This window comes from Anarrhichthys ocellatus, unplaced genomic scaffold (genome assembly GCF_004355925.1).
Source record: "Anarrhichthys ocellatus isolate YVR2014 unplaced genomic scaffold, GSC_Weel_1.0 scaffold2, whole genome shotgun sequence".
NCBI classification, from domain to species: Eukaryota; Metazoa; Chordata; class Actinopteri; order Perciformes; family Anarhichadidae; genus Anarrhichthys; species Anarrhichthys ocellatus.
Window position 1 is genome coordinate 15,994,102 of NW_022280032.1, and position 13,035 is coordinate 16,007,136.

Genomic DNA, 13,035 nt, shown 5'->3' on the forward strand with positions numbered 1-13,035 from the left:
ACTTGAATAATATCCTGGAGGGCTGATTTCAAGTGTTCAGAAGCTACAGAGGAGATAATCGGGCCTCTAATCTCTGATTTCATCAAAAGACAAGATGCTGAAAAAGCAGCATGTTTTGTCCCTAAACGAGAAAGTCCTGACTGTCATGTCTCTTAACTTAACAACTTCTGACCACAACTTCAGGCTCAGTGATCTTCAATTTACAGTGAAAAAACGTCTTACAACATTTATCAATCGCCTCTGAAAATGTGTTGTCATATTGTACAAAACATAAAAAATGATCTATAATACTGAAGGTTGTGGTTACAGTTATCTGATATAAACCAACACAAGAGTCTGTGACCTTGCCTCACTCTTTACAGTATTAAAACCAGCTGTAGTGGTGGCAGGTTCACATTTGCATGTATCGTGTCACCTGTGTTCATCTCTGCTCAACTCATCGTATAAGTTGTGGAGCCATTGCACATTTACTTCCACATTTAAACCAGTTGTCACACCAGGTGATTAGACAAACAAATCCTGACTCAGGGATTCTAAACCGCTTTTTCTGGAGCTTCCAACTTCCCTGTCTTCATCGTGAATATTCTGTCAAGTGGTCTTGAATTAATTGTTGTTAAAGAATGAACTCTCATGCTAAATAAATAATAATTTCAAACCTTCAAATTGGATTGTATTCTAGAATTAGTGCATGAGTATTTTATAGTTTAATCTAACCTGAACAGAACAAACCAATATAGGATCAAACTCACGCACGTAGGCCCGCCGTGTGTCTTGTTCGTGTACAGGACAAACATTTTTTGCACTTACAATTAAACTAAATTTGACTTTGAGCCCCAAATCTGCATAACTAAATTATTAATAGTGCCAAGTTTTGCTACAATAAAGAATGGAGAATTAAATTTGCTTCTGTGGTGCAGTTCATGGTTAAAGGGACAGTTCACCCCAAAATCTAAAATACATATTATTTCATCTTACCTGTATAGCTATTTATCATTCTAGATTGTTTTGGTGTGAGCTACTTATAGAGATATCAGCAGGAGAGAGTCTGCCTTCTTTACAATGTAATCGGCTTGTTGTGGCAAACTGGCAAAAAAATACATTTTGAAAACTCAACAACAATGTCTCTTCCCAGAAATCACGACCCAGTTTTTCAAGATGAAACTTCTTACAACAAGGTCTGTGAATGAACTAAATGGATAAATAGTATTACAGTTAAGAGGAAAAAATATATATTTTTGATTTTGGGGTGAACTGTCTCTTTAAGGTGGCAAATATTGTGGTTGAATAGAAAGCCATGGTTGACCGTTGGAAGGAGAAGTTACTCGAAGTGTGGTCTCCATGCCCGAGACAGTCAAACATTTTACATTTTTTTGTCATAAATATCCACCCACAGCTCCTCACTTGGAGGTTTTGCAGCTAAAAAAACGTAACACCACTTCTACTTTAGAGAGACGACAGTCATTACCATTAAAGGACGCTTGCATTTCTCCAGCTAAAAGAGTTTTTGGTCTTTTTTTCTTGTAAGGACAGTCTCCACATTGTTAATGCCACCAGAAAATCTATCTAGACTATTTACAAAATAACTTTCACCAATCTGAGTCCCCGCGTCAATTTCGGTGCCAATACTGTTCTTATTTAGTGGATCGGGTATTGGCTGTGATGTGACTCATACACATTAAAAACAGCTTCTTTGTCAATATCAAAATCTGTCCACTAAGTGAGGTCTAGATTTTAGTGTAAAAGTGATTGCATTAGGAAACAAAAAGTTGGATCTGAGCATCCCTAAAAAGAGCTTTCTGATGATAATGCACTTTGGCTACAGGCAAAATAAAGTGCATCATTATTTGTGGTTTGAAATATTGTAATCAGCTATTTGGCAGCACCAGGCCTCAACTGTGTATTCAAAATAACTTGCATTAGAACTTGTCTATATTGTTCTCAATGCTTTCTTCAAAATGACCAGTCAGACTGTAGTCGTACCTAATAAACTGGTTTGTTGGTGAGAGTTGTGGCTGCAGGAGTGACAGGGACACTGAACACACTGCACCTCATTCCTTTCCTGACCCCTTTGTGTTAGCCACACACATCCTCACATGCCTCACATTCTCAACCTCTCTCACCCTCTATCTCCCTGTCTCTCTCCAGAAAGACCAGTGAGAGAGGACAGGTGGGTCTGTGGCTGCTGGATGCCTCAGTCTAATTACTGTCCTTTTAACACACTCCGCACTGAACGGGTCAGATCTGTGCAATCCTGAATAAATAACTGGCCAACAAAGAGATTCCAAATATAACGAAATTCACTTAATCATTACAAACTACTTTTTATTTTTCACCAATGGATCCAACATCGTTAGACTTATGCTCTCTACGTCTTCCAAGACACTGCCCACCATTGTTAAACCTCTCCATTCCAGTATTAATCACTTGCTGACGTACATTTTGAATGCAATTAAAACCCTCAAAGGACCATTATTCTTCTTATAGTGAGCCATTCTCGTCTGCCGTCAAACGTTCATAAGATGAAATTATTTAGTATCTGTTGCAATATTCTTTTTTTTTACATCAACTTTGCACATAAGTCCGAGCTGCGCTCCTGACTAAGTAAAGTACAGCATAGCAGCAAACTGCGCAACAGGTGCAGTCACACCTGCGTGGTAAAACTGACCTTCGTCATCGAAATAAAGCGTCCCGTTGCCATGAACAAAACGCTACCTGCTTCAATTCTGCTTACAATTGTAATTGTCTGAAAGCTTTCTTACCTTGAGTACGGCGCTGAAGACCAGAAGATTCCACAGAGGGACGCTGGAGAGCAGCACGGGCTTCATGGTACCGCACGCTTCGAGGCAAAACAAAGATTGAAAGTTTTCTTTTCTAACAGTTGAGTGCTGTCATGACCGAACTCTCTTGAAAAGACTCTGCGTCAAACTCTCGCCACATCGGGATGATGAAAAGTCAGAGTGGGGAACTTTTTTCTCTTCTCGATGTTTAACGGGGAGGAGCGGGCGTCCAGGCGCGTCACTCCGGGAAGTTTTAGTGAAGTGTGCCACTCCTCTCATCATCTGTGCGCTTCGATGTGTCGCAGCCTCCAGCGGCCTGAGCGGTGGACTATGAGGAGAAGCGGACTGCCAGGTCATGCAGAAATGAGAAAGAGTCACCCCCACATTCTTGCCATAGCTGGGCCACGCAGGGTGGAGGAATGCGTCCGAGGGGTCCCTTTCATTATTAGCACACAGAGACGAGCTGCCAAGGCAAATGTTTTTTTGTTTCTTTTTTTGTTACTGGTCTAGTTTCACTGTAACAAACAAGTGATGCCACTGACTTGACACAAGCAGGGCCGTAAAGCAACGAATAATGGGCTTGTATGAGCTTGTATCATTACAAGAGGAACTTCAGGAGACATGATCATCAAACACTCAGAAACTGCCAAAGGACTAAAATTACTTTAACGTTTTTTAGCATGTAAAGTGTCTTTGAGTACCTTTTAAAGTGCTATACAAATAAAATGTATTTTTATTATTATTATTATTAAAAGGACACATCAATGTATTAGAAGGGTAGTTTTGACACTGTGCTGGTATGTTTCTGCACTTCCTCTCTGTTAATGAAAGAATCAGGAGTGGAATAAAAGAAGTGCATGATATGGGCTCGTCATGTTAAGTTTATTTATAGAGCATTTTTATCAGCATGGTCACAGAGCGTTGTACAGGAAACAGCAAATAACAGACAGCTCTTCATGGCTGGCTGTAAATACAGCATTTTTTAGTGAAACTGTGGTGACAATTCAATGATTGATACCTGAAAATAAACTCTGATTGAGGGTAAATATGTCATTAAAATTATTATTATTATGTTTTTGCTCCTTTCCCTCATCACCATGTTTAACTCCTGTTTGCCTTAAGAAATGACCACTCGATACTCAAAAGACAGATTTTGGGCACAATGTTGCTTTACATTTCACAAAAATTGGAAAACCAATGTAATTGCCAGTACTTCAAAGTAGCAGGACAGCTTATTGTGAATTGCTCAGATGTGTACATGCAACATTAACACCTCTTAATACTTCTGTTGCATCGCTAAAGATGTGTTGAGTGGGAGATTTCCTGACCTTTAAATCGCACCATGAATGCCGACGCTGCCACAGCTTTGTGACGGACAGTTTCATAATGGCTGTTGTAAGAGGCCTGCTGATGATGTCTAACGGAGATGGAGTTGATGTGAACGGGTCACAATGACCCACCATTCCCAAGGAAATGTTATGCAATCCTCTGGGGATTGTTGCAGCATGTTTGTTTGTGTGTTTCTGCAGGGTTGTGCTATTGTTAGCATATACAGTGTATGTTGTTATTTCTGTTTGTCTAATGTTTGTCTCCCGATATCTCCCCACTTTCCTCTTTCAAGTTGTATGTGTAAGATGATGCTGCTAGTGTGCAGGCACAGGAGCTTGAAAGGAATGTCATGTTATCTGCATGAATTCTTGACATGCACACATCATTTTAAAACTAAGACCTCAACAACCCCAGTGTACTGAAGTAATACTGTGGTTACCGACAATGCTACTCACACAGCAGCTGTTTTGGTTTGTATTACATGACTGTGTTCAGCATTTGTGCTAGTTTTATTCTGCCCTGGTTACTTCAAATAGTCAAATACACCAACCTGTGTCTAACATAAAAACATGACTACATAACATGGTCAACACAACCTTAATGCTTTACAAGATTTCACTGTAAAATACCGGCATGTTGTGGAGGTGGGTGTGTTTGTGTTTCTAGTCCGCTGTAGCTGTAAAATGTTGTTCACAACTTCCCTTTACACCACTGTTCTTTTTAATTTGTCTCAATGTTCAGCCACATTTGAAATATTTAAAAGCTTGTTTTATCCTCACTTAAATCCATCCCCTCTCACTTTATTCCTTGTACTGTTTTGCCTTTGTTGTAATTTAGTCACACATTAATTAATGAACTGGTGCACACAGTTATGCATGAGATTGTGTTAATTCATGTACATTCCCAATAATCAATACAGCATCACAGTCATAAAATGACACTAACATTTGTGAATTCCTTGCCATTAATTGTTGAGTCTTTGCAAAATCACTAAAATGCCATTTTTGTCCTCGCTGGCATGTTGATCCTCCACTATTAAAATTGACTGTTGCAGTTTACGTACAAGGGTTTTCCCGTTCGGAGCAGGCCGATGCCCGGCTCCCTGAGTTGTCGGGTGGGGCGCCTGTTCAAACCGCGGTCGTTCAGAAGGCTGCTTGCATTGTCTCGAGAACCGCTCATCGCTTGTTGACTCCAGTTGACTCCAAGTGAAAAAGAGCCTGTTTGTATATCAAGCATCAGATGTCATTGTACAACAGGGCTGCGCCACAAAGTGCATTAACTATATGAGAAAAACACACACACTCAATAAAAAAAACGATATTATATGTGGAGGATAGAGGATAAATTCGGGAGTCTCACAGCCTGAGGAAAGAAGCTGCTCTGAAATCTGGTGCTAGGGCAGCTGATACTTCTGTACCTCTTGCCAGACAACAGGGTGAATACACTATGGCTGGGGTTGGTGTCGTGTTTTAATATCCTTTGAGCTCTTCGCAGGCACCTCTTGTCACCAATATCACTGATGCTTGATAGATGGGTACCAATCAGGTAGGTGAAAAGTTGGAGGATTGCTAAATTCAGTAGGATTCAGCTGTTGGGACCATAGATGTCTTGATAAAATGCTATGATATTCCATTTGTTAGTTGTTGAGATATTTCAGTCTGGATCAAATGGTGGACGAGAATAAGAATAGAGCAGGTGCTAACCATGTTAAGGAAAAGTTTGAAAATGTGCAAACAGTCTTATTCTTGTTCTTGCCTAGAGTTAGATGAGAAGATTGATACCACTTTCATATTTGTCCACTAAATATGAAGCTAGGTTAGCTTAGCACAAAGACTGAAAACAGTGGCATATGACTATCCTGGCTCCCCCTCATCTAAAGAGCAAGAAAATTAGTGCACTATATTGCCCAAAATGTTGAACTATCCCTTTAGCATTCAGTACGGTGAAACAGCTACCAAGATATAAAGTTTGCATGGCTGCTATATTTGGAATCGGTGCACATGTTCGTCATGTTTGTATTTCCTTCGCCCACAGTGTGAGGCGCAAACACAGATACAAAAATTGTGCAATTTAGATACATAATGCAAATAAAAATGCAAATGACATCCCTTCATTCTCCATTCTTCTTCACAAATAAAGGTGTGCAAGCGCCCATCTGTGACGTTGACAAACCCTTAACAAGAGGTAATGCAAATCAGACACATTTTCATGTACAGACATGTTTCCTGTCTCCATGTAAATTATGTTTTCAGGTCATCTATAAACATCACAGCCACTAGTTACATTTTAGGCCGATGGTGTTCTATAAGTGCTGGTAACTGTAAGGCGCTTCAATGGCAATGCTTCCATGTTATGTACTGTAAAAATCAAAGAACAAACAGAAAAGAAGGAAAGAGTGAAAAGAGGCCTGACTAAATCAGGTGTCTAAATGATGATTGACTGTATATTTTGATTGCACATTTTATCAGCGTAAGCTGGAAAGAGCTTCAAAGAGCAGCACTAGCAGACATGAAGTGACCCGGTTCAAGTTCAAACATCAGTCTGAAAAGGTGATCCTTTGAATGTTACATGCAGGAAATAAACCAAAGCATTTCTAGCTCCAGACCAAATAATAAAGACAATGGAGGAATTTCCTAATTAATCAGCCACAAACTCAAACCAGAGGTGTTCAACAGAGATAAAGAAATGTTCCAGTTGAAGTATGTGACTGTTAAGTTGAAATGATTGCTGGTTGTTTGGGTTGTAAAAGGACATAATACAAATTAAAATCAGTGACTCAAAAGACGCTTTATGTACATATAAGCTGGCAGTGTTTTTGATATGGACAATTCTAGGCGTCGTTAAACTTGAGAAAGTTAAGCCATTCCATTCTGAGTCATCTCATGTCTAAAAGGGCTTAAACAATCTCTGGACATCAGATACACACAATGTTTTCTTGACTTTTATCCCAGTGTGGGATAACTGGGAGGATGTTTTTAAATGGTTCCAGTCCAAGTGAACCCAACCTTTTCCTCAGCTGTGTGATAAATTGATTGAAAAAGGCTTGAAATAGAAAAAAGATGAAATGTTTGCTCACGCAATCTGCTGCCAGTTGAGTTTCTCTCTTTGAGTTCCAAGGGAAACAAGGAATTACCCATTTAATTATTTTTCTCCATATATACATGCAAGACTCCTAAAGCTGTGTAGCTTTGGTAACAGCTTTGAATAAAGACCTGTTAAAGTGTTGACTAATGTTGCAATATAACCCAGCTGGGCCAGATACAAGAGCAGCATGAGCAGATAGTTACCCCCACTATTGACTGTAGTGGGCTGAGACAAATGTTACCCAAGCAAATACGTGGTGAGGCATGAAGTTCATTACTATTTAAGAAATATGTATTTTATTATTCCTTCACAGTAGTATTTCACAAACTAAAACAAGTGAAGTTAAACACCGAGACATTAACAATTCTTGTTACAAAAAATGTATTGATACTTTCCTTAAAGTGCCATTTAAGGAACTGCAGATTCAGGCAGTACTTTACATGTATACACACACACACACACACACACACACACATACAAGTGGAGATCACAGCTTTGCAGTGGCGTTTTTATATTTAAAGAATATGGTGGGGAATCAAGATGACAGACTGGCCAGGTCTTATTATTAATATCTTACAGAAAAAGTGTGTGAAATAGTTTAACTTCTCTTCCCCTTTCTCGCTCTTTCTCTCGCTCTGTAATGGTTTCAAAACGTCATTCAATGCTGCACATTTGAAAAAAGTTGAATTCTTCCTCCAAATTAAGGGTTCATTCATTGCATTAATTTTCTCAAGTTCGCTGGCGGTCGCTAAGAAAGTCTTCCCTATTCTTGCCGAGCAGTCAATTCCAAGCTAGTGTTGGCTTCGACAGATAGCCAATCAAATTTGAAACATGAAATGACGCTGTAGGGGGGCTACGGGCTGTCAGCCCCACTTGTCACCAAATTTGTGTTATCTACATTAAATACAGACACAGACTCTGAGCATGCGTGTTCATACTTTCCCACGTACAATACACATTGCATTGGAAAAGAGAGGCTACCCCCACAGGCCCGCGGCCGCTGTGTGCCGCACAGGCCCCCGTAGGCCTACTGCAGACACCACGAATCGGGAGAACGCAGTCTGAAGCAGCTTAATACTGGCTACTTAACATGATGACAACATCCTAACACAAATTATATGCGATTTAGGAAGGTTCTATATTCATAAATGATAAATTATCGTAGATAGTAAGCTTTGAGAATTAATAATAACCCACCTGCCCCTAATGACCAGTCGCCACTGCAGCTTTGTACTATTATTTCCCCCTGAAGAAATGTTGTCCACCAATCCTATCCCTTATTCCTTTTCTCATCTTCTCCACCTTGTAAACTCATCATGGTTTATGCATCTCTGAATGTATAGACCCAGACAAACATGATGGCAAACTATCAAGAGGTCGTGACCCAGTTTTATGGAGAGTTGTGAGAAAGCTTCCATCCAGACTCAAGTGCATGCGTGCAGAATCCTTGTCATGGTTAAAATAACAAGGCTCTTTTTCTTTTTTGCTCAATGTCTGCAGGCGAAGAACGTATGAAGTTCAAATCTGTTTTACAACATTTAAACTTTCCGGCACAGACATTAACACAATTAATCATATCATCCCCAGCAGTGACTCCCAACAAGGGGCACTTGTATCCCAGGGGGTGCCAGAAGATACTAGACAAATTGTAGTGCATCTAATTTGAAAGAAATTGAAATAGTCAGCTGTTTGGGAGTGCATTTGAACCAGTTAGCAGGATAGCAAAAAAGTCTTAACTGTTAGCTAAAAGTAATGCATAAACAGTAATAGTTAGCTGAACGTTTTAACGGTTTAAACAGCTTACTAATAATAATGTAGTAAGATAAAAGGTTAAAATAGCTAGGGCTAAATGTAGCCATCAGTTGAATGGTTAAAATAGTGATCTAAAAGTCACCATTAAGTGGTTGAAAAATCCAGCTTCTGCCTCTCTTCATTGATCAAACTGACCTTTATGAAAATATGATTGCTTTATAAAAAGTAATAGTGATAGATAGCATCCAGTTCAAGTTCTGCTCAAATGAACCCTTTCGGAGCATTCTGATGGGTTGAACAATGAACTTCAGTTTATGGGTTTCGGGTTGGTAACCACCACTCAGTAGTGTTCATGTTGCTGCTGCTCCATCACTCACTCCTCTGTACTTCTGTACTTCCTCCACCTCTCTCTTTCTTTTCAATCTCACAAACTGAACATACTCCATTGACTCTTACTTCCACAGAACTACAGAAGCACAGATCAGTATCACAGAAAAGCTTTTGGGGAAGGTTTCTTATTACGCTTGTACAAATATTCACAGTAACTATCAGAGCCGGATATGCCTACTGTAACTCTGCTCTCAATCTCTCCATCTGCATAACTGTCTGTCATTTGTTTGTTTATGTGGAGCAAATGGTCATAATTGCTGCTATGACTCATGAACATGCGTGTTTACATCTTCGCTGTCAGAGCTTGTTGTTTCGATTTGAACGCTGGAGTAAACAGCGACTGCTAATCTAGCGTTTGAAACTGTCCCATCTGAAGTCTCGTCCCTCGATGGGATCCGTTCAGTGTTGAAAGAGGGTTACTTAACAACAGTGGGATGGTGAGGTCGCAGTGACAGATCTCTGCAGTGAGGGCGGAGATGCAAGACATTATCTTTGCACGTGTCATTAAAAACTCTATTACAAGACATCTGAATTTCTCTGTATTTTCTTCTTCCCAGATTAGCCTCAGATAGACTCAATCTCTTCTTTCGCTGTCACAAACACATGCATTGTTGACTAGGATACATGAAACAAAACCTGCACAATTCTACACACGCTACTGGAATGGTTAGGCACACACAGACTCACACTCATTCACAAATAAACACTTAAACTATTGTGTCATTTCCAATCCAGCATCACATTAAAAGGTAAACTGACCCTATTATCAATCCACTCGTGTCATCGCACACATGCAACCGCCTTTTGTTCTAGCTTTATTGTTGGCTTTATTAATATGTTATGTTCTCCCCTTTATAACTGTGATAGTTTTTTTCTAATTGCATATTACAGTAGGTGAAGATATGTCACCTTTTCCGTCCATATCTGGTCCTCGGGCGACAGAGACATGTCAAAGTATTTTAAATAACGACACAGGAACTGGGAGGAGGTGTTTACTTACTTACAAATATGAACAAGCAAAAATATTTTTAAAAGGTCTGAGAATAGGTAAAGGTCTGAGAATCATCAACATGTGCCACAGTTACTTAATACCCAACCGGTTATCATTCATACGGACGCATGGTCAGGACCCGGCATCACTTTTCAACACACTGGGTGACGCTTGGCAGCCAACAAAACTTCTTGGTTAGCCTCGCAAATTTTCCCACTGTGGGACTAAGGATTGTCTTATCTTATCTTAGTTAAAAGATTGTGCTCTGGGTTCAAATTAAGTAAATTTTGTATATTATGTAGCCTACAATACATTGCATCAGTTTGCGTAGTGTTGCGTAGCGTTGCGTCACCCCTCCTGATTGCCGTGCGCCAGTATCAGACGGCAGGGGCCTTGACAAAATGTCTGAAGCCCTGGGAATTAGATCATGCTGGAATACCTATGAAAGGTATTCCAAAATGAACAAATGAAACAGTTTCTTCAGTTTCTTCAGTGTCCTCCTCTCCACCACCTTTTCCAGAGTGTCCAGAAGCCCTGGCAACTCACCAGGGCCAGGCCCACCTGAACAGAAAGAGACAGAGATTGCGACCACCCCTCAAAACCCCTGAGACATCAACAGGTGTGAGCCCAGTCCCATTCCCACAAATGGCCCCAGAACCGGGCCCCAGAAGACAGCCGTGGTCCCCACCACACCAACCCCAGCCACCCAACCTTTTTAAACACAGGCTATCTGTTTGACGTAAATTTGTGGTCTCCAGGCCCAAACTTAGATACACATCAGGGATTATAGTCTCAGATGTTAGAAAACTCTCTCCAGTGCAACTGGACCACACAGCTGTTCCTCAGGTTCAGTAACACTTCCCCATTAATAGATCAGTAAATTGATCCTGACGCGTCAAATCAGTTCTGCTTTAATTAGTTCCTAATAATTTTCTTTTAAAATAGTTATTTGTGTACCTTACTGTATAATGTTACCATTGTTGTATCAGTAACAATGAATGGACTTTTTCTCTTTAACTTTTTATGCCTTGTGATGATTTGTGTTTGGTTTGAGCCTGACTGAATATATCTCACGATATTTCATTCAGCATTCCAGTGAATATGGTTTCCACACAGATCTAGCACTGTGTCACAATGTGTCCACAGGAAACAAGCCGACTGCAGCTGACTGCGGTCATCAGCTCCCTGATTCACTCTCAATGCAAATGTGCAGCAAGATTAGCCTGTCTGTCTGTGTTAGACTGTGTTTTATAACTCCTTATAGGCAGGCTGCAAGCTGCCATCATCACCTGGATGTGATGTGATGAGACACATTCAAATCTCAGGTTGGTAGGGGTTTAGTGACAGGAAAGCTTTGAGCTCAATTAACCTGTTAAAAACTCTCAAGACTAAATGTCACTTGGCTAAACTCTCCGGCAGTGAGCCATTAGGACCACTAGATGCCTCCATTTGTCACTAGTGGAATTAAACTGAGATTTCAAAAATTGTAATCATCGTCTTTTTTTTTGTTTTGACAAATGACAGTGTTGGTGATTTTGATGCTGGTATAATTCTATGCGTACTGTAACTTATTTACTCTAGTTTTCCAGGAAGTAACAACAATTCTGCTGCTTTGAATTTGAATTTACATTAACACCACATTACAGTAAAATCGTGTCAGTTTGTAGTGCAGCGAGAGAAAATGAGGAAGTGATGTAACAGTTTGATGTTTCAGCTGAGAAGCAGACGGCTCAAGGCCGCCGGATATCAGCCTCTTTTTCCCGTGTCATTAATTAAGTTAGATGATTTCTTTCTTTCACACTCACCATTTGCACTGTGTGTGTGTGTGTGTGTGTGTGTGTGTGTGTGTGTGTGTGTGTGTGTGTGTGGGTGTGTGTGTGAGGTCATTTTAAAAGGGGATGAGGAGGAGAAGATAAGGAAGGACAGAGGAGTTCATTTAGTTGATTGGAGCGGGGGAAGGCCAGGCTGTGTGGGAGAGATATATGGACAGAGAGGAGAGGACTCTGAAGTGGGTCATAAATAGTGAAGGCAAACGGGAGAGAGAAAGAGTCAGAGAGTGTGTTCAATAGAAGGAGATAGTTCAACAATCGACTTTAATAGTAATGGTCTAAATAATGTTAATCAAAAAAGAGATCATTTAAAAAATCTAAAAAAAGAAGCTCAGTACAGTTTCAGTATATCCGCTTAAAGTTATTTTAGTTAAAAGTTAAATGAGAAGATAAACACTGCTCTCATGTCTGTACGGTATATCTGCAGCTAGCCCCAGTAGCCGCTTAGCTTAGTGTTAGCTTAGCATGAAGACTGGAAGCAGCTAGCCTGACTCTGTTCATAGTTCTCTGCCTACCAGCACCTCTAAAGCTCATTAATTAAAACATCTTGTTTGTAGAAGTGTAAAAATAAAAAAAACACGGTTTCACAGAGGGTGTGTGTGACTATTTCTTGGCTGGATGCACGTGACTCTGTGGATTTTGTTACTTTATAGGACAGCGCCAGGCAAGCTAGAGGAGTCGCCCCCTGATAGCTACAAGAAATAATGCAAGTTGAAGGCACTATATGCATCGGCTTTACTTTTCAGACCCGGAGCTTCCAGTCTGGTTGACACAGAAGGCACCAAAAAACAAAGATCTAAATTCCTGCTGTACGCTAGCTGCCCACCAAATAGCCGACAAAGCTGTTGAACGTTGTGGATAATGTTGCAGAGTCAGATATTTG

At 40.2% G+C, this 13,035-nt stretch overlaps 1 protein-coding gene across 1 annotated transcript in view; it reads right to left on the reverse strand.

Annotated features, from left to right (window-relative positions):
* LOC116392281 (receptor-type tyrosine-protein phosphatase eta-like) overlaps positions 1–3,086 on the reverse strand; it is a 29,410-nt gene extending 26,324 nt beyond the window's left edge. Inside the window, exon 1 of the mRNA XM_031863600.1 lies at positions 2,760–3,086. Within this exon, the coding sequence (XP_031719460.1) occupies positions 2,760–2,825 (66 nt within the window). The 5' untranslated portion in view covers positions 2,826–3,086. The remainder of the gene's footprint in view (positions 1–2,759) is intronic.
* Between the last annotated feature and the right edge of the window lie 9,949 nt (positions 3,087–13,035).